Consider the following 22,842-nt stretch of genomic DNA (forward strand, 5'->3'; position numbering starts at 1 on the left):
TCCCCTATCCATAAGATACCTATCTAGCTCCTTCTTGAAAGCATCCAGAGAATTGGCCTCCACTGCCTCCCTAGGCAGTGCATTCCAGACCCCCACAACTCTCTGGGAGAAGAAGTTTTTCCTTAACTCTGTCCTAAATGACCTACTCCTCATTCTCAAACCATGCCCTCTGGTACTGGACTCTCCCAGCATCTGGAACATATTTCCTGCCTCTATCTTGTCCAATCCCTTAATAATCTTATATGTTGCAATCAGATCCCCTTCAATCTCCTTAATTCCAACGTGTACAAGCCCAGTCTCCCTAACCTCTCTGCGTAAGACAGTCCGGACATCCCAGGAATTAACCTCGTGAATCTACGCTGCACTTCCTCTATAGCCAGGATGTCCTTCCTTAACCCTGGAGACCAAAACTGTACAAAATACTCCAGGTGTGGTCTCACCAGGGCCCTGTACAAATGCAAAAGGATTTCCTTGCTCTTGTACTTAATTCCCTTTGTAATAAAGGCCAACATTCCATTAGCCTTCTTCACTGCCTGCTGCACTTGCTCATTCACCTTCAGTGACTGATGAACAAGGAATCCTAGATCTCTTTCTATTTCTCCCTTACCTAACTCTACACCGTTCAGATAATAATCTGCCTTCCTGTTCTTACTCCCAAAGTGGATAACCTCACACTTACTCTCATTAAACGTCATCTGCCAAGTATCTGCCCACTCACTCAGCCTATCCAAGTCAACCTGAATTCTCCTAACATCCTCATCACATGTCACACTGCCACCCAGCTTAGTATCATCAGCAAACTTGCTGATGTTATTCTCAATGCCTTCATCTAAATCGTTGATGTAAATCGTAAACAGCTGTGGTCCCAATACCGAGCCCTGTGGCACCCCACTAGTCACCACCTGCCATTCCGAGAAACACCCATTCACCGCTACCCTTTGCTTTCTATCTGCCAACCAGTTTTCTATCCATGTCAATATCTTCCCCCCCAATGCCATGAGCTCTGATTTTACCCACCAATCTCCTATGTGGGACCTTATCAAATGCCTTCTGAAAATCGAGGTACACTACATCCACTGGATCTCCCTTGTCTAACTTCCTGGTTACATCCTCGAAAAACTCCAATAGATTAGTCAAGCACTCCAATAGATTAGTCAAGCAGAGTGACTTCTGATCGGGGGAGTTCTGTGTCACTGTGATCCGGGGAGTCCTGTTAACTGTGATCTGGGGAGTTCTGTTAACTGTGATCCGGGGGGTCCTGTTAACTGTGATCTGGGGAGTCCTGTTAACTGTGATCCAGGGAGTCCTGTTAACTGTGATGCAGTGAATGCTGTACTCTCTGATCCTGTGAGTTCTGTGTAACTCTGTGATCTGGGGTGGACATTGGTGGACAGAGCAAGTGAAAGTGAGAGAGAGAGAAAGTGTGATGGAAAGTGGAGAGAGGTTAGAATAGCAGAGGGAAAGTGGAGGAGGGAAGAGGGCAGAGGGAGAGGTGGTGAGAGAGAGGGAAATGGAGAAGGAGGAGAGGGAGAGGGGAGAGAGAGTGAGAGAGGTATGCAGAGTAAGAGTGGTAGAAGTAAATATAGAGGTAGAGAGGGAGGGAGAGGGGGAGGTAGACGGGGAGGGGTAGGTGAAGGGAGAGAAGGAGTGGGAGGGGGAGAAGGAGTGGGAGGGGCTGAGGGAGCTATTACACCACATATTTTACAACATACAGTCCTTTGTGTCAGGGACAATAGACCTGATTCTGATTAGTGCATGGAACACACTGCCAGGGATGGTGGTAGAAACAAATTCATTAGCGATATTTGGATCGGCACATGGTTGTAATAAAAATGGAGGGTTATGGGCTGTGTAGGAGGGAAGGGTTAGATTAATCATGGAGTATTATTGCAGTCGGCAGAACATTGTGAGCTGAAGGGCCTATACTGTGCTCTACTGTTCTATGTTTCATGCTGTAATAAAACTTTTAATCCTCAATTGCTTTAATTTGAGCTTGTCTCATCAGTCCAGGGCTCTGACTAATATCCATTGGCAGCTGTGATGCCATCATACACCATGGCACAGGATGTAACAGCAATTGTCCTACACACATGTAAATACACACATCCAGTGAAGGCTGACTGCACACAGCAACGCTCTCCGTAACATTTCCCCAGGACATACAGGTTGTCCCCAGGACAAAAGGGGCTGTTCTGCAGATGTAACCCTCACTTTGTTGTTTGTACATCCAATCTTCTGAGTGTGGCCAATCGGTACACCAATGACTGAATGGCTAGGCACATCTCAAATGCCACCTGTAAATTTGCCGATAACATGAGTATTGTTGGCAGAATTTCAGATGGTGACAAGGAGCTGTACTGGAGTGAGATCAATCAACTGGCTAAGTGGTGTCTCTCAACAACAACCTGACACTCAATGTCAGCAAGACCAAGGAATTGATAGTGATTTTTTTATAATTATGTTTTGTGTACACCATATGTCACAGAGTCATAGAGAAGTACAGCACAGAAACAGGGCTATCAGCCCATCTAATACATGTCAAAACCATTTAAACTGCCTACTTCAATCGACCTGCATCAGAACCATAGCCCTCCATACACCTACTATCCATGTACCTTTTCAAACTTCCCTTAATCACTGAAATCGAGCTCACAGCTCATTCCACAGTCTCAGCACCTCCTGAGTGAAAAGGTTTCCCCCTTGTTGATGCGGTATTTCATTTATTCGATTATGGATTTATTGAGTATGCCTGCAAGAAAATTAATCTCAAAGTTGTATATATGTATTTTGATAATAAATGTACCTTGAACTTTTTTTGCATTGTACTACTGTTGCAAAACAACAAATTTCACGACATATGCCAGTGATATTAAACCTGATTCTGATTCTAATTCTATAATTCAGATCTGCTTTGTGTTAAACAACTCCCTATGGCTGTCATGAACTTGAATAAAAGTGAAATATCGCATCTTTAATAAATCTTTAACATTTCGTAAGGAAAAACAGGATATTTTCGGTAGACTTCCGTTCCATATAGTATTGTTTTACAAGGTTATGAACATTATATTGAAGCTTGGTTTTATGCTGGTGACATGGTGATCGGCTGGTCTGCAACCATGAAGAGAGAGAGGAATTTCAATCATCCCTAGGAATAGCAAAAAATGTCCCAAACCTCAGCCCTCTCCTCAAATCTACATTCACTATATAGAGCCAGGGAGCAAGGAGGAGGGGGAGCAAGTACAATGTCCCTTGCTGCTTTCATTCACCATCAGTACCACCCCTCCCACATTACAGAGGGAGCATTAGATTGTGCAAGTGGCAGCCCCAAGGGAGAGTCATACTGGGAGGGGTTTGCTGAGACAGGCTCACACTGTTGGAGCCCTTTCTCCTAAAGTTGAAAATTTCGCTTTGGAGACTACCAGAAGTCTTTGGGAGTGTGCAGTATCATCTCAGCAGTGGACTGAAACAGCTTCCTTTCCTAGAAGGATTCTGTTCGGTGAAGTTTTTGATCCATGTCTCTTTGGCACTGAGCAGCAGATTGCCAAAGTTTCGAGTCTAACTTTGCTGGGAGCGGGGAAGGATTTATTCCATTTGTAACAGTGGAAAACTTGTCCTGTTCGGAGTGCCTAGACCAGGGCGGCTGGATGAAGAGGACTTTGGACTGAGTGGCCAACAGAAGAACGGACTGGTCTGGGGAGACACCTTCAATGGACTGGTCTTGGGAGACACCTTCATTGTTCGAGTCGCACAGATGGCACTGAGATTCTTAACACTGCACAGACTTCCCTAACTATCCACTCCTTTTTCCCCTCCAGCCCCATCTCATCTCTGAATTGTTTCTTTTTGACTGTTTACTGATGTTCTGCTGGGTGTAGACTGTGTAGGTTCCCAGCGGTGGTGTTGAACTTCTGAATTCTGACTGCAGGGTGCAGCTCCAAGATGTCCACACTGAAGTTGTATGCAGAAGCTGCAGGCCCAGGAGTTACAGCTCGTTAAGAGGACCACCCATTCAAATGACTGACTTTAAAGAATACTGTAAAATGTACTGAACCTACTTCAGTCAGTAGGAATGCCACTATAAAAGCCACAGCAGAGACTGGTGAAGGCCATGAGGGCATTGCTGTGTCAGCAGTTTTGAATGAGAAGACTATTTTCTTTTTGAAGTCAGCAAAGGGTTAGGGTTAGGGTTTTGGCCCTGCGTCAGGGGCTAAGGGTGGAGAGTGTTTTCATGCAGGTGGAGCTGGTGTTGTGTGAATGGTAATACTCAGGCCTCCACCCCCATATCCCTGACATGGCTCTCTTTCCCTACCTGCACTCCATAGGTGAGGGGCCATCCAAAATAACCCCAATACGGTACAGTGGTCATCTAGCCACTCAACACCACCCAGGGCTAACCCTTGGTAAGTGCTCCCACAGAGCTCTGCATGCACCCTCATTGCATGGGTCTTGTGAGAATACAACATCATAAAAGGAATGGACTTCCACAAAAACTCTCTCCGGATCCACAATGGAAGAGCCAGAAGAGATCAGGAGGGTGAGTCATGGTCCAGATTCTGCGGCATCTTCACCTGGGCACCTGGGGGACCTCTCAAGCTGCAGGCGCCTCAGCAGTTCCTTCTTCCTCTGGTACCCATCCTGGAGGGGCGGATCTCAAATGGTCGGCCCCAGCCGGGACTCCAAGTTGATTAGCTCCTTCTCAAGCCAATCAATCCCAGACACCCCCTGATTGGTTGACCCATGTGAATACTCCTGGCAGAACTATGGGATGTGAGCCTTGCCCACATCCCACCAGAGCCTTCAAGGAGGGGAAGCTCCCCTGTTCTTCCCACCAGGTCCTCCAAAAGTGATAGAATCGGGCATCTTCCAGCAGCCAGTTGTTGAAATGCCAGTATGTGGAGCCCACCTGTGCAGGCAGCACATACAGCTCTCCCCACACCAGGTGGTGGTCTGAGCACTCAATCGGCCACATGGAGACTGCCAGCACTAGGGAGATGTGCACCCTGGAGAAGTACATGAGATAAATCAGCAAGTCTCCACCCTCTCCAGACCTCCTTGAGAAAGAGCAGGAGTCAGGGTGAAGATTCTTCCAGATATCAACCAGGTCAAAGGATACGACTAGCACCCTTTACTTCCGTACTGATGCTCGACTACTCTGAGGACCAGAGTGATCCCCCTCCTCAAGAGTGCAACAGAAGTCATGTCCCAGGATGACGCACTCGCAATGAGCAATGAAACCCAGCAAAGCAAACAGGAGAGCCTGTATTGGGTATGTCTCAGGGGCATACACATTTATAAAATGCATTGGCATGCCATCCTTGCACATGGTGAGGTGAAACAGAAGGCCTGCCACGAATGTTCAACGTCTTTGGCTGGAAAAAAGAAGCCAACAAAATGGCCACCATGCTCAAAATGGTGCTGAAGTAAATCATGTGGACCAACACCCCCCCCCCCCCCCACCTCCACTCACCATTCCAGTATCCAGGTAGATACATCTCCTGAAATAGTGTGGGCGTCCTGCAAGCAACTCACTGCATACCTCCCAACCCTGAAAACTGAGGGATGATAGAATCTGTGGAGAACTCCCCGGCCACCAGTGATGTTAACACTACCAAAGTTTCGTGAAGCACTTGACAATGACCCCTCACCAGTGTGCAGTATCAGTGTTGGATAGGAGAGTGAGTGTGCAATATCAGTGCCAGAGAGGAGTGAGTGTGTAATATCGGTGTTGGAGAGGAGAATGAGTGTGCTATATCAGTGTCACTGTGAAGGGCGAGTGTGGTATGTCAGTGTCAGGGAGAAGGATGTGTATGCATTATCAATGGGAGGAACCTGATGAAAAAGGAAATACACCAGGGTTCAACGTTTCCCATTCCAGATGTCACATATCCCAGGAAGTGATAGATGCGGGTACGACTACAATGTTTGACAGACATTGAACCATTGGACTATATGACATCGGAGCAGAGTGAGGCCATTCAGCCCATTGGGTCTGCTCGGCCATTCCATCATGGCTGATTTATTATTCCTATTGACCTCATTTTTCAATCTTCTCCCCATAACCTATCAACCTCCACTTTAAAAAGATTGGATTCCAGTTAATTCGCACATCTTGGCCCAATTAAGCAGCTGCCCCAATTTACCAAAATTTCATGGAAATAGTTAAAAAGGTATAATAAGGCAAATTAGGTAACAAATTATGAATTTAAATTAAATGCTGAACAAATTAGAGCACTGCAAATACTACTGCAGTACTTTAGACTTTGTATTAGTTCCTCATACCTAAGCAATGGAGAAATTCATCACGTCACACTCTTTTGACTGTAAATGAACAAATTCATCGCAGACACCTAGTGCAGGTAACGGACTGCGTTCATACAATGCTGTTGACAACTTCATCCCCCAAATCTTCATTTCTAATGTAACATTCAAGATGTATGTTGACACTTTCAAATTATTTGTAGTTTCTAATTTGTTAAAGTGGTGAAATTGTCTCTTTTCACTCTTGGCCATTTCTGGCAGAAATTGAATTGAATTGAATTAACTTTATTTCTTACATCCTTCACATACATGAGGAGTAAAAATCTTTACGTTGCATCTCTATCTGAATGTGCAATTCATAGTAATTTGTAATAAATAGTATGTACAACAGAATAGTCAATGTACCTTAGAAAATACAATTGCGTCAGGATGATTAATCAGTCTGATGGCCTGGTGGAAGAAGCTGTCCCAGAGCCCGTTGATCAAGGCTTTTATGCTGCGGTACCGTTTACCGAATGGTAGCAGCAGGAACAGTTTGTGGTTGGGATTACTCAGGTCCCTAGTGATCCTTTGGGTCCTTTTTACACACCTGTCACTGTAAATATCCTGAATTGTGGGAAGTTCACATCCACAGATCCACTGGGCTGTCCACACCACTCTCTGCAGAATCCTGCAGTTGAGGGAAGTACAGTTCCCATACCAGGCAGTGATACAGCCAGTCTGAATGATCTCAATTATGCCCCTGTAGAAAGTCCTTAGGGTTTGGGGACTCATGCCGAACTTCTTCAACCACCTGAGGTGAAAGAGGCGCTGTTGTGCTTTTTTCACCGTACAGCTGGTATGTACAGACCAAATGAGGTCCTTGGTGATGTGTGTAACGAGGAACTTGAAGATGTTCACCCTCTCAACCCCAGATCCTTTGATGTCAATAGGGGTGAGCCTGTCTCCATTCCTCCTGTAATCCACAACCAGCTCCTTTGTTTTTGCAACATTGAAGGAGAGGTTGTTTTCTTGGCACTACTGTGTCAGGGTGATGACTTCTTCCCTGTAGGCTGCCTCATTATTATTTGAGATTAGGCCAATCAATGTAGTGCTGTCAGCAAATTTAATTAGCAGATTGGAACTGTGGGTAGTGACACAGTCATGGGAATATAGAGAGTAAAGGAGGGGGTTTAAGACACAGACCCAAAGGGCTCCTGTGTTGAGGGTCAGAGGGGCGAAGGTGAGGGAGCCCACTCTTACCACCTGCCAGCAATCTGACAGGAAATCCAGGATCCAGCTACACAAGGCAGGGTGAAGGCCGAGGTCCCTGAGCTTCTTGTCAAGCCTGGAGGGAATATGGTGTCGAATGCTGAACTGTAGTGCAAGAAACAGCATTCTCACATAAGCATCCCTCTTCTCCAGATGTGTAAGGATAATGTGTAAAGCTCTGGCTATTGCATCATCTGTCAATCAGTTGTGTCAGTAGGCAAATTGTAGGGGGTCCAGTATGGGTGGTAGCATGCTGCAGATGTAGTCCTTCACTAGCCTTTCAAAGCATTTGCTTATTATTGAGTTGAGTGTGACAGGATGCCAGTCATTCAGACATGTTACCTTGGTCTTTTTAGGTACAGGAACAATGATGGATGTTTTGAAACAGGAGGGCACTCTACATTGGGGGGAGAGAGAGAGCTTAAAAATGTCTGCAAACACACCAGCCAGTTGAGCTGCGCACACTCTGAGTATCCGCCCTGGGATGCCGTCCGGTTTCGCAGCCTTGCGGCTGTCCAGTCATTGAAAACACCAGCGTACTTCAACCTCAGAGATGACCAAGGTGCATGTTGCTTCAGTGGCTTTCTTCAGGGGCTGCTCAGTGTTAATGCCATCATAAAAAATTTAGCTCATCTGGGAGAGAGGCAACGATGTTGGAAACACCACTGCGTTTAGCTTTGAACTCTGTGATGGTGTGCAGACCGTGCCATAAGCTGTGTGTGTTGTTGGTGGAGAGTTGTGTCTGGATCTTGTCCCTGTATTGTTGTTTCACTGCTTCTCCGAGTCTGAATGCTTGAAACCACAGAGACCAAGACAGTTCTGAATTGTCTAATTGTCACCAACTATCAATAACAAACATCACTGGTTTTTGGACACAAACACATGCAACTGACACTATTTAAAAACTCTTTGCTCGAAGCCCAGTCTTGTACCTAATGGCCATACAAGTGCATGTGACTAATGCTATTTAGAACCTGTTCAGCAACAGTATTCTGTCCAAATTGAGTGGCATATAGTCCCAAATAAAGAAAGTTAATCCTGGCTATCTTCTCGATTTGGTTTGGTTCTTTAAGAGTTGTCCCAAATAAGTGGCTGCCTCAATTAATCAATGGCCCAATTAACTGGAATCCACTGTATACTCAAATGACTTGGCCTCCAAAGTGGTCTCTGCCAATGAATTATAGAGATCCACCACCCTCTGGCTAAAGAGATTCCTTCTCATCTCTGTTCTAAATGGACGTCCCTCTATTCTGAGGCTGTGCCCTCTGGTCTCGGACTTCCCACACTACAGGAAACATACTCTCCACATACACTCTATATAGGCCTTTCAGTGAGATTCCACCCCCACCCCCCACAATCTCATTCTTCTAAACTCCAGTGAATACAGACACAGAGCCATCAAACACTCCTCATCTCAAGAATCATTCTCACAAACCATCTCTGAACCCTCTCTAATGCCAGCACATCTTTTTACTCTATAAGAGGCCCATATCTGAAGTAAATGTTCAGGGTAAATGGGGATAGGAAAGGGTTAATGTGGGGTTATCCTGGCACAGAATCAATGGACTGAATCGTCTATTCACTCACCTCAACACTGAACTGATTCCACAAATTATGTCCTGACAAAGGGTCTCAGCCCAAAACGTTGACAGTGCTTCTTCCTATAGATGCTGCCTGGCCTGCTGTGTTCCACCAGCATTTTGTGTGTGTTGTTGTTTGAATTTCCAGCATCTGCAGATTTCCTCGTGTTTGCTCCACAAACTATGGACTCACTTTCAAGAACTTTGCAACTCATGTTCTCAGTATTAATTAATTAATTGATTGATTGATTGACTAATTAATTAATTGTGGGATTTTTTTTTGTATTTGCAGTTTGTCTTTTGCAATTTGTCAGTCTTTGTGTGCAGTTTTTCACTGATTCTATTGCATATCTTTGCATTTGCTGTGAATGCTTGCACGAAAGTGAACCTCAGGGTGGAACACGGTGACATATATGCACTTTGCTTAATGAGGGGCTGTCCTGGCACAGATACAATGTGCTGAACGACCTCTTCAGTATGGCACATTGCAGCTACTTTACAAAACCCACACACAATTGCCAATCATTCACCAGTGAGCCCATCTGTGTAGTAAATCCCCATGGATTTATCCCTTTCTCTCTGCAAGGATCCCCATATAGGAAGCCCTGTCCATTGTACAGAATCTGCACACACTGAACTCCCAAGGCCCGGACACACTTCACACAGTGCAGTGCCAATACCTGTGCCTAGACTTCCAGCCAGGGTCTAATGTGCCCAAACATTAAGCGATCTCATGGTAGCCACTCACCTGGTCCAACATAGAATGAATCCTCATCAGAACCGCTGGCATTCACGTTTCCAGGTGTGACTGTCCAGACCTCTGCAACTTGCCCCGAAGCAGAGTTGAGAAGATCCTTGATGGTCAGTGTCTGTTCTAGCATGGTAGAGCCCTCGCCTGTATCATCTGCTGATACCGGTCTGGCTTCAGAGGACTGCGCCTGGATCTGGTGCGGTGCTGATCCCACCATAGGCTCTCTGGTTTCATGGTGAGTGGACTCTTGCTGGTAGGATAAGATGGGAAATGGCATAGACGTGAAGATCTCAGGGCCTTCTCGGAAAGCAGAGCCCTCATCAGCAGCATTCAGCCTCCCCACACTTATTAACCCACCCTCCTCTTCCACTGTGCCCAGCCTTGTTGCTACAGGTAATAGCTCTGCTGGATTGACCAACATAGATGGGGATTCCGACTGTGTAGTAATGGACTCTGTTGTGATTGGCTGATTCATTCCCTTTGCTTCTTTGACAATGTGAGCTTCCAACTTGGCTGCTGGATTCATACCAGAGGTTTCCCCAGTGTCCATTTGCTCCATTACTCCTTCTGCATTTGTCAGGGTTGGCCAAACGTTTCTCCTCGTGGCCAAGGTTGGTCCCGGGACTAACAACGTAGACCCATTACCTGAAGACAAAGTTAGCAGCTCTGAGGGATCTGTGGGTCCACCAGGGGCTGTGATAAGGTCCTTGGCAAGTTGCTCTGTGTGTGGCAATAATCCTGCATCTGAGCTACCCGTGGTAGATATGTGACTGCTCCTACCTCTGATAGAGGCTTCAGTCATTACCTGCATGCTTCCAGCTGAAGCCTGCAGTGAGCCCGTGTGGGACAAATAACCTGCTTCGTGCTCCATCTCACCCGATGGGATCGCAACCAGGGACTGAAGGCTGATGGTCGACACATCTGGAATATCCTTCATGTCAGGCTGGCTTCCAGCCAGCTCCTCCAGGGTCTCCGACTCCTGCTCTAACTGCATCAAGTATGTCTGCTCCAGTTTCACTCTCACCCTTTGCTGCCTCTCACCTGGTGCTGGGGTAACACCTGCCCCTGAGAACAGAGGACGCAGTATCAAACTCTCAGTCTTCTCCTCCGCTGCCAGTGTGGTGACATGAAGTCCCTCCTCGGAAGCTGGGAGTGGTGCCAGGGTCCTTGTGAAGTTTGACACAACCTCAGCTTGTGAGTGGCTTCCCTCCTGGATAGACAAAGCCTGGCTATGCTCCTCCTGCACACTGCCTCCTTCCTCATCATTTCCACCCAGATCCAGAGTTACTGTGGACACACTTACTGCCTCTGGAGGGTGATGTGTCGATGCAGACTGCCCAGTCGGAGAGAACAAGATGTCGGTGAGCTCCCCACTGGTATAGCTGACACTGTCTGGAGATGGAAGGTAAGACAGAGGTAAGATCTTCCTCTCATCATCAGCCGAGCTGTGGTTCTCATCACCGAGGTTTGGAAATGGGAACAGACTGGTGCTCTGCCTCTCCACTGCCCCTACACCAAGGCTGATTGACTGATGAGAACCTTCCCTTCCTTTGTTACTGCCAGTCTCGGCTCCCTGGTTTAGTGCTGAAAGATATTCTAGATCCTCTCTGAAAGTTGTCTCTCCGGAAGCTTCCACGCCAACCTCTATGGGTGTACTGGATGTGAGCACAGAGCCACGGTTTTGGGGAGTGACATCGGCACCAATCAGTGAGACCTCACTCCCAGTGATGGTTCCCACCGTCGCCAGTGACTGTAGTAGCTTTATGCTTCCACCCCTCCAGTCCTCCTCACCGGCCCGTTTAATTTTTGCAGCGTCCATTTTCTCATCACTGGTTTCTTCGTCAGCTTCTGCAGATACGTTCTCCATTCTTCTTGCTGGGGGGGTGGGGAGTGGGAGAGACACAGACCAGAATGTTAGAATCTCAGGGTGAGACAGACATGTCTGACTGCATTAGCTCGGTGTCTGAGACCGCAGCACTGCCAACATCACAACACAGCCAGAAACACCGCAGAAATAGTCAGAAAGCTAATACACTTACAGAGAGCCAGACGACAACCCTTCTAACCCCATCACTGAGCTGTTCACACAAACTATCAACTCACTTTCAAGGACTCTTCATCTCCTGTTGTGGATATTTATTTATTATGATTAGTTCCTTTTGGTTTCTTTTGTATTTGTACATTTTGTTATCTTTTGCATGCTGGCTGTTTGTCCATCCTGCTAGGTGTGGTCTTTCATTCATTCTATTGTGCTCCTTGGATTTACTGTGAATGCTCACAAGAGATTGAATGTCATGGCTGTATATGGTGATATACATGTACTTTCAACTTTGAAGCACCTCCTCACCAGGAAGTGCATCAGTGTCGCTCCCCAATGCAATGACAGCATAGCATTACCCTCCACACCCCATCAGTACAGACCATCAGGAGTCAGGAGTCAGATCCAAATTCCACAGGTTCATGAGAACATCATATAGTGGAGGTAGTGAGAGCTGTGGGGGCGGGGGGGTGAAGTAGTGAGATCCAAGGGGAAATAGTGAGATCCAGAGGGATGGGAAGAAGTGAGATTTGTGAGGGATGTAGTGAGATTTGGAAAGGGGGTGATCAAAGGGCCACCTTACCCAAGACATACATTTTGGGTTCATGATCAATCCATCATTTTACCCCTTACCCCCCCACCCTCACCCTAGCATCTAACTGAATCCTATCCTCACTCACCCCCTTCATCCCACCCTCACCCATCTGCTCCCCCAACTCACAGCCTGTATGTCTCTGCAAAGAGGAGTTTTCCCTCAGAGGAAAATCACAAATCCACTTGTGAAAGGACGTCCCAGTTGTACAAGTGTTGCTGCCAGAGACCTCCTCACACACACCAAATTTAGAGAAATCCCATTCCAGATAACATTCTGGCATTCCAAATGAACAGGTAAAAAAGGGGAAAAAGGATGTGATATGTTTATCAGTCAGATTTGTGCTGAGCAGTGATGTGGAGTAAGTTTGGGATTGTTATTTTTGTGTAATTCATTATTAGATTTTATCCTTGCCTTCATAAGTTATCATGTATGTGTGATATGTGTACTACCGTGCTTGACACCCTAGTTCAAATAAACATTGTCTGGTTTCTATATACATCATCTGGTTATATACATTATATACATATATGTAGTTAAATGATAATACACTTGACTTCAATGGGTAGGATTAATAAAAGATACTGTGGTTAAGGATCCCTGAGAGAGTAGTCACCACAGGATGCTAGAACATGCTTGGACCTGAATCAATGTCCTCAGCTTAAATATACACAACAGAACATCACGGAAACCAGCCTCCCCTCCATGGACTATGTGTATATATCTCACTGCCTCAGTAAAGCAGCTAGTATAATCAAAGACCCCACCCACCCCAGACACTCTCTCTTCTCCCCCTCCTCCTATAGGGCAGAAGCTACAAAACCCTGAAAGCACATACCACCAGGCTCAAAGATATCTTCTACCCCATTTTATGAGATTATGGTGCCCTAGGATGGTCAGTCATAGTCATAGGACACTACAGCACAGAAACAGGCCCTTCGGCCCAGCTAGTCCATGCTGAACCATTAATCTGCCTCATCCTATCGACCTGTACGTGGGCCATAACCCTCCACATCCCTCCCATCCATGTACTAATCCAGATTTCTTGTAAATGTTGAAACTGAATCTGTATCCACCACTTGCACTGGCAACTCATTACACACTCTCACTACGCTCTGATTGACAAAGCTCCCCTTCATGTTCCCCTTCAAAATTTCATCTTTCACTTCTAGTACTAGTCTCACACAACCTCAACACAGGTTAAAAGCATATTTGTATTTAACCTATCTATGCTACTCATAATTTTAGATAACATAACAAATCTCCCCTCATTCTTCTGCACTCTAGGGAATAAAGTCCTTACCTATTCAACCTTTCCCTATAACTCTGGTACTCAAGTCCTGGTGACATCTTCTAAATTTTCTCTGCACTCTTTCAATCTTATTTACAACTTTCCTATGGGTAGGTGACCAAAATAGTACACAATACTCCAAATTAGGCCTCAGCAACATCTTATACAATTTTAAAATAACACACCAACTCCTTGGCCTCACAATCTAACTTGTCAAGGCCCTTTTCTGCACTCCACTTTCTCTGTAGTTGTGACCCTTTATTCTGCCCTCTTTTACTGTTTTTACTCATACTTCTTTAATGCACCGTGTAATGAAATTATCTGTATGGATGTTATGCAAAGCCACATTTCTCACTCTTCCTCGGGGCACATGACAATAACCAACCAGTTGACCAGTTACACAGGTGTGAAGGTGGAGAACTCAGTTCAAGGACAGATCAAAGGCAGATGGCCCATAACATTCAGCAAGAGGGATTCCATGAGAAAGAAGACAATCCATGGTTAACAAAGAAGGTCCAGAAAAAGTAACATCAAGTACAAGAGCATGCAATGTGATCAGGTCTGGAGGCGGACCAGACAACTGGAGAGTTTGACAGACACTGAGACACTACAGAGACTGATGGTAGACACGAAGGTAGATATGACCACCACAGGGACTGGTGGTAGACCAGACAGCTGGAATTTTACCTCAACTAGCAGTAAGAGACTAAAATGTTAATAAGGGACAAAACTGATTATGGGAAAACTGGCAAGTGACATCAAACCAGACAGTGAGGGCTTCTCTGAATCCATGGAAAAGAAGAGGATGGCTACGGCAAATGGTGACACTGGAGAACAAGGCCAGGGAAATAATAACAGGAAATAAGCAAATGACAGAAATGTTAAATCAATAGCTAAAGACCATAAGACATAGGAACAGAATTAGGCCATTTGACAGATTTATTATTCCCCTCAACCCCTTTCTCCTGCCTTCTCTCTGTAACACATAACAACCTTACTAATTTTTCAACCTCCACCTTAAATATACCCAGCGACTTGACTTGCACACTATCTGTAGAAATGAATTCCACAGCTTCGCCACCCTCTGGCTAAAGAAATTTTTCTCATCTCTGTTCTGAAGGGACATCCTTGCATTCTGAGGCTATGCCCTCTGGTCTTAGACTCACCCACTAAGGGAATATCTTCTCCACATATAAGCCTTTCAATATTCAATAGGTTTCAATGAGATACCCCCTCATTCTTCTAATCTGCAGCAAATACAAGTGCAGAGCCATCAAACACTCCTCATATGTTAACCTTTTAATTCCTGGGAACATTCTCATAAACCTGCTCTAAATGTACTGCAACACAACAGATCTTTTCTTAGATAAGTGGCCCAAAACTGCTCATAATACCCCAAATGTGATCTGACCAATGCCTTATAAAAGCTCAGCATTATACCTTTGCTTTTGTATTCTAGTCCTCTCAAAATCAATGCTAACATTGCATTTGCCTTCCTTAGTACTGACTCAATCTGCAAATTAACCTTTAGGGAATAATGCATGAGGGGCCAGCTTTCCTTCATATTTAATCTTTTCTCTCTTTTGCTTCTTTTTAAATGCTTCCAATCCTCAACTTTCCCAATATTTTTTGCTTTATTATATGCCCTGTTTTTTGCTTTTATGCTGTCTTTCACTTCCCTTGTTAGCCATGGTTACCTCATTCTCCCTTCAGAGTACTTCTTCGTTTTTGGGATATACCTTTCTTGTGTCTTCTGAATTTCTCCCAGGAACTCCAGCCATTGTTGTTCTGCCATTATCCCTACTAGTGTCCCCTTCCAATCAACTTTGGCTAACTCCTCTTTCATGCCCCTGTGGTTCCCTTTACTCCAATGGCATCTTGTGTCAGTCTTTCCCATGGAAACTGCAAATATCCCAGTGATAGTTTCAAACACAGTGGAAGAACTTGTAACAAACATTATTGTGAGTTTTTATTATTTCAAGATCCTGGGATTATTTCAGAGATTATTTCAACATCTCTAAGGATTCATCCTGGGCCCAACATATTGATGCAATTACAAAGAAGGCACAACAGCAGCTATATTTCATTTGGAGGTTGAGGAGACTTGGTATAAAGCCAAAATCTTTTGCAAATTTCTACAAATGTACCATGGAAAGCATTCTAACTGGTTGCATTACCATCTATTATGGAGGGGCACCTACAAAGTACTGATCCAGAGAGTTCTAAACTCAGCCAGTTCCATCATGGGCACTAGCCTTCCAGCATTGAAGACACCTTCAAAAGGATTACTTCCATCGGTACAGGAGCCTGAAGATCCACACATTTTAGGAACAGTTTCTTCCCCTCTGCCATTAGATTTCAGAATGGACAATGAACATATGTACACTAACCCCTCCCCACCAATTTTTTGCTCTCTCTTTGTACTACTTGTTTAAATTTTTATGTATATATTTTACTTTATAGTTTTTTTTATGTATTGCAATGTACTGCTCCTGCAAAACAACAAATTTCATGACACATGCCAGTGATATTAAACCTGATTCTGATTGAGGGGCAAGATGCTGAAGAAACAAATGGAACTAAAGGCTGACAACTCACCATGTCTCAATGATCTATATCCAAAGGAAATAAAGAAAGTGGTTGCAGGGACTATCAAGTTATGGGTTCAGGATTTCAAAAAACAAACCAAGTTTTAGCAATGTACCAGCAAACTAGAAAACCACAAATGTGAACCCATTGTTCAAGAAGGGTGGAAGACAATAGTTGGCGAAGGCAACAGGCATTTTAGGACAGCTAGCTTATTAGCTACTGTTGGAAATTTGCTGGAATCGGCAATCAGGAAAAAAAGTCACTTCCAGAAGTTTAATGTAATCAAACCAAATCAATGTTGCTTACTTGGAGTAGATCACGTTTGACAAATCTGCTAGAATTCTTCAAGTATATTACAAGCAAAGTTGATAGAGAGGAACCTCTAAGAAACGTGGATTTCCAGAAAGTATTTGACAAGGTGCCACGTAAAACACAGGTGCACAGACAACAGCTCAAACATACAAAGGATAGAAAGAAGGGAGTTGGAATCCAGTGGTTGTTTTCAGGTTGGAAGGACATAACCCGTGCCACAGGGGACAGTTGTAGAGGTCATGAAGTTGTACAATACAGAACCAATCATTACATCCATGCTGAATATTTTGCCCATCCACACAAGTCACTTTTACCCTACCTCTATGCCTTGCCTGCTTGATAGAACGATAGAACCGTAGAACACTACAGCACAGAAAACAGGCCATTTGGCCCTTCTAGTCTGTGCCGAAACTTTATTCCGCTAGTCCCATTGACCTGCACCCAAGTCCATAACCCTCCAGACCTCTCCCATCCATGTATCTATCCAACTTATTCTTAAAACTTAAGAGTGAGCCCGCATTTACCACATCAGATGGCAGCTCGTTCCACACTCCCACCACTCTCTGAGTGAAGAAGTTCCCCCTAATGTTCCCCTAAACCTTTCCCCTTTCACCCTAAAGGCATGTCCTCTTGTATTTATCTCTCCTAATCTAAGTGGAAAGAGCCTACTTGCACTTACTCTGTCTATAACCCTCATATTTTGTAAACCTCTATCAAATCCCCTCTCATTCTTTTACGCTCCGAGGAATAAAGTCCTAACCTGTTCAATCTTTCCCTGTAACTCAACTCCTGAAGACCCGGCAACATCCTAGTAAATCTTCTCTGCATTCTTTCAATCTTACTGATATCCTTCCTATAGTTAGGTGATCAGAACTGCACACAATACTCCAAATTTGGTCTCAACCTCACCATAGCATCCCAACTCCTATACTCAATACTTTGATCTATGAATGCCCTGATGCCAAAAGCCTTCTTTACAACCCTGTCTACCTGTGACGCCACTTTCAGGGAATTATGTATCTGAACTCCCAGATCCCTTTGTTCCTCTGCACTCCTCAGTGCCCTACCATTTATGGTGTATGTCCTACCTTGAATTGTCTTTCCAAAATGCAACACCTCACACTTGTCTGCATTAAATTCCATCTGCTATTTTCTGGCCCATTTTTCCAGTTGGTCCAGATCCCTCTGCAAGCTTTGAAAGCCTTCCTCGCTGTCCACAATGCCTTCAGTCTTGGTGTCATCAGCAAACTTGCTGATCCAATTTACCACATTATCATCTAGATCATTGATATAGACAACAAACAACAATGGTCCCAGCACAGATCCCTGAGGCACACCACTAGTCATAGGCCTCCAGTCTGGGAAGCAATCATCCACTACCACTCTCTGTCTTCCCCCACACAGCCAATTTCTAATCCAGTTTACAACCTTTCCATGGATACCTAGTGTCTGAACCTTCTGAACTAACCTCCCATGTGGGACCTTGTCAAAGGCCTAACTAAAGTCCATGTAGACAACATCCACAACATCTTCATCTACTTTCTTGGTAACCTCCTCAAAAAACTCTACAAGATTCATTAAACACGATCTACTACGCACAAAACCATGCTGACTATCCTTAATCAGCCCTTGGCTGTCCAAATACTTGTATATCCAATCTCTCAGAACTACTACTACTGATGTCAGGCTCACCTGGTTTACTTTTGGAGCCTTTTTTAAACAATGGAACAACATGAGCTACCCTCCAATCCTCTGGCACCACACCCGTGGCTAAGGACATTTTAAATATTTCTGCCAGGGCCCCTGCATCTTCCTTTGCAGTCCTGAGAAAGTATCTCAGTCTGAAACATTAACTGTTTATTCCCCTCCATTGATGCTGCCTGACCTGCTGAGTTGCTCCAGCATTTTGGGTGTTCCTCTCATATGCTTCCTGTTTTCCCTGATCAACCCTTCAATAACCTTTGTCATCCAAGGTTCCCTAAACTTGTTACCTACTTCTGGGTCAAAGGGACTCTCCAAAGCAGCTGAATGTATAAGGTGTGTCCTCCCCAGCCTAACACTTCACACCAAGTAATTCACACAAAAGAGTTGCAGGGAACAGCCAATTTTCACAGAATCATAGAATCAACCAGCTCAGAAACTGGCCCAGTAGCCCACCTCGTCCATGCTAACTGAGATGTTTATCTGTGATGCCTATCTGCATGGAACCAGGGAATCAACCAACTCAGAAACGGGTCCAGTGGCCCATCGTGTCCATTCTAACTGAGAAACGCCAATCTGCACTAATCCCATCTGCCCACATCCTTCTACTCCTTTCTGTCCAAGGTCCTTTTCAATGTTGTAATGGTTGTAATGGACTCGTCAAAGAACACTGAGGCTGTCTACAAGAAGGGTCAAAGCCATCTCTACTTCCTGAGGAGACTGAGGTCCTTTAACATCTGCCGGATGATACTGAGGATGTTCTACTAGTCTGTGGTGGCCAGTGCTATCAAGTTTGCTGTTGTGTGCTGGGGCAGCAGGCTGAGGGTAGCAGACACCAACAGAATCAACAAACTCATTCGTAAGGCCAGTGATGTTGTGGGGGTGGAACTGGACTCTCTGACGGTGGTGTCGGAAAAGAGGATGCTGTCCAAGTTGCATGCCATATTGAACAATGTCTCCCATCCACTCCATAATGTACTGGTTAGGCACAGGAGTACATTCAGCCAGAGACTCATTCCACCGAGATGCAACACTGAGCGTCATAGGAAGTCATTCCTGCCTGTGGCCATCAAACTTTACAACTCCTCCCTCGGAGTGTCAGATACCCTGTGCCAATAGGCTGGTCCTGGACTTATTTCCACTTGGCATAATTTACTTATTATTATATTATTTATGGTTTTATATTGCTATATTTCTACACTATTCTTGGTTGGTCCGACTGTAACGAAACCCAATTTCCCTCGGGATCAATAAAGTATGTCTATCAGTCTGTTTCTCATTTCCGAGTTGGCAGGTTGCCATCCCCTGTGGGCAAAATTCTCAGCTCCAGTCTGAGTTATCTTTCAATTATCTTGTTCAAATGAATTCTTCTGACAAAGAATGTCTGTCTGTCATGTGGAAAGGACCCCCTCCTGTAGTCTGGGAAGGTACAAACATCCAATTCCACACATGCCAGTTGTCCGGATGTGTGCTCAGTGTCAACCTGAACTAATTCCACATCTTCAGTCCTGAAGATGGGTCTCAGCCCAAAATGGCGACTGTTTACTCCCGTCCATTGACGCTGCCTGACCTGCTGACTTCCTCCACAATTTTGAGAGTGTTGCTTTGGATTTCCAGCATCTGCAGAACTTCTCATTTTTCTGATTCCACATCACCCTCCAGCCCCTCTATATCACAGCTCCCTGCTCTGCGAGCTGCCCTCTGAAATAATATACAACCAGGAACATGGAGCACCCAATCCCTCCCTCTACATCTCTGTCATTGGTATTTACATCACACTCCTATGCCACTGTGCTATTGACTCAGCTCCAGTGTGGAAGGATTGTGTTTGTACACTGCTGTCCTGGTACTAGGGTGTCAGAGGGAGTAGGGGTGGGGTACACAGGTGGATGGATGGTACTGTCTCCCTGTCCTCCCTCTCCCCCTCAAGACGACATCCTATTTTGAAATGTAGACTCAGGACAGAGTTAGTTCAATTTCAAGTTTAATTGTCTTTCAACATACAATGAGGTAGGGAGCATACACGAGGAAATCTGCCGATGCTGGAAATTCAAACAACATACACAAAATGTTGGTGGAACACAGCAAGCCAGGCAGCATCTATAGGAAGAAGCACTGTCGACGAAGGGTCTTGGCCCAAAACGTCGACAGTGCTTCTTCCTATAGATGCTGCCTGGCCTGCTGTGTTCCACCAACATTTTGTGAATGAAGTAGGCACATGTTCGGCACAGCTTTGTGGGCCGAAGGGCCTGTATTGTGCTGTAGGTTTTATATGTTTCTATGAATACAGCTAAATAAAATTGTTTGTCTGGGGCCAAGATACAGAACACATCACCACCACAAAGCCCTGACTTTGACATCATCGAGGCTGTCTGGGATTATCTGAAGACATAGAAGAAAGCAAGACAGTCAAAGTCTATAGAACTGTGGCAAGTTCTCCAAGATGCTCGGAACAACCTACCAGCTGATTTTCTTATAAAACTGCACAACAGTATACCTAAGAAAACTGATGCAGTTTTAAACACAAAGGGTGAGCACACCAAATTTTGATTTGATTGTTTTACTGTTTACTACTTTTTATCGTAATTTTTTTGATATTTAGAAACTTTTCATTATTTTTGAAAGCATTTTCACTTTACAGATTTTTTTACGTGTCAAGAACGTTTTGCAAAGTATTGTGTGTATGTATTGCCCAAATCCCTGAGTGTCGTGTTCTTAAGTTGATAGTACAGCAGTCCTTAACTAGAGAGCAGCACCAGCAGTGAGGGGGAATTCAGTCCCCAACCCAGCTTGGACTCCAAAACTCTCCCACACCAGTTCAGCGTCTCCTTGCTGGGGTGGCTGCAACAAGGAGCCCAGCACCCCGAAGGGGATGTCTGCGCTAAAACCAAGGCCACGTGGCTCCCCCACCGTCAATCTCACCAATGAAACAGTGAAATCAACTTAAAGCATTCTAAATGACAAGTGTCCAAAAGGGTCTTGCAATCACAAGAAAAATGTCAAGTCAATCCTTTGCACTATTTGTTGGTTTGCGCAGTCACTACGCACCTCCTCTGGGATCTTCCTCCTAGGGTGGGCAACAAATCCAGCTCCACTGCTGTCGAGCAACTCACCCGTGGGACAGACCTGCAGTACTTGATGCTCTCCATATCCAGCAGTGCCTTGCAATCCCACAAAAGATGCTAAACAATAATTGTTTTGACCCAGAAGGGTCTGCGACCAAGCATGCTGCCATCCTACTTTAGTAACTGTGACCAGCTCCTGGAACAAACCTCTCCCACATTAGAGAACAAGCTGTTTCAGATCAGTAGTGAGTACAATACCCAGGTGCACACTCACCTCGGAGCCACACTCACTCAGCGGCCACGCTCACCAACAGCACAGCCAGGAGCCCCCAAAACACTCTGCCACATTACAGTATAAACTGTCTTAGATCAGTAGTAAACACAACACCCGGGAGCACACACACCCAGCGGCCACAATAACCCAGGGGACACACTCACCCAGAGGCCACAATCACCCAGGGACAGACACACCCAGGGGCCAAAATCACCCAGGGGACATGAACACCAGGGGGACACACGCACCAGAGACACACTCACCCAGTGGGACAAACTCTCTCAGGGCACACACTCACCCAGCTGGACACTCTCACCTGGTGGGACACAAACCCAGGGGACACACTCATGCAGGGGCACCCAGGGACACACACACAACTGAAGGACATACTCACCCAGGAGCCACAATCACCCAGGGACATTTTCACCTAGGAGACACACACCCAGGGGACTCACACCCAAGTGACACTCTCACCCAGGGACACTCTCATCCAGGAGACATTCTCACCCAGGAGACACTCTCACCCAGGGACACTCTCACACAGCAGACACTCTCACCCAGGAGACACTCTCACCCAGGAGACACTCTCATCCAGGAGACATTCTCACCCAGGAGACACTCTCACCCAGGGACACTCTCACACAGCAGACACTCTCACCCAGGGACACTCACCCAGGAGACACTCTCACCCAGGGACACTCTCACCCAGGAGACACTCTCACCCAGGGACACTCTCATCCAGGAGACATTCTCACCCAGGAGACACTCTCACCCAGGGACACTCTCACACAGCAGACACTCTCACCCAGGAGACACTCTCACCCAGGAGACACTCTCATCCAGGAGACATTCTCACCCAGGAGACACTCTCACCCAGGGACACTCTCACACAGCAGACACTCTCACCCAGGGACACTCACCCAGGAGACACTCTCACCCAGGGACACTCTCACCCAGGAGACACTCTCACACAGGGACACTCTCATCCAGGAGACATTCTCACCCAGGAGACACTCTCACCCAGGAGACACTCTCAACCAGGGACACTCTCAACCAGGGACACTCTCACACCCAGGGACACTCTCACCCAGGGACACTCTCACCCAGGAGACACTCTCACCCAGGAGACACTCTCAACCA

The 22,842-nt window shown here is 45.6% G+C and overlaps 1 protein-coding gene across 5 annotated transcripts in view; it reads right to left on the reverse strand.

The window, feature by feature from the left end:
* ncanb (neurocan b) overlaps window positions 1–22,842 on the reverse strand; it is a 416,144-nt gene that overhangs the window by 224,461 nt on the left and 168,841 nt on the right. For all 5 annotated transcript variants that reach the window (XM_073068065.1, XM_073068064.1, XM_073068066.1 and 2 more), the window contains one exon: window positions 9,838–11,715. In XM_073068065.1, the coding sequence (XP_072924166.1) occupies window positions 9,838–11,715 (1,878 nt within the window). The remainder of the gene's footprint in view (window positions 1–9,837; window positions 11,716–22,842) is intronic.

The sequence above is a fragment of the Hemitrygon akajei genome, chromosome 16 (assembly GCF_048418815.1).
Source record: "Hemitrygon akajei chromosome 16, sHemAka1.3, whole genome shotgun sequence".
NCBI classification, from domain to species: Eukaryota; Metazoa; Chordata; class Chondrichthyes; order Myliobatiformes; family Dasyatidae; genus Hemitrygon; species Hemitrygon akajei.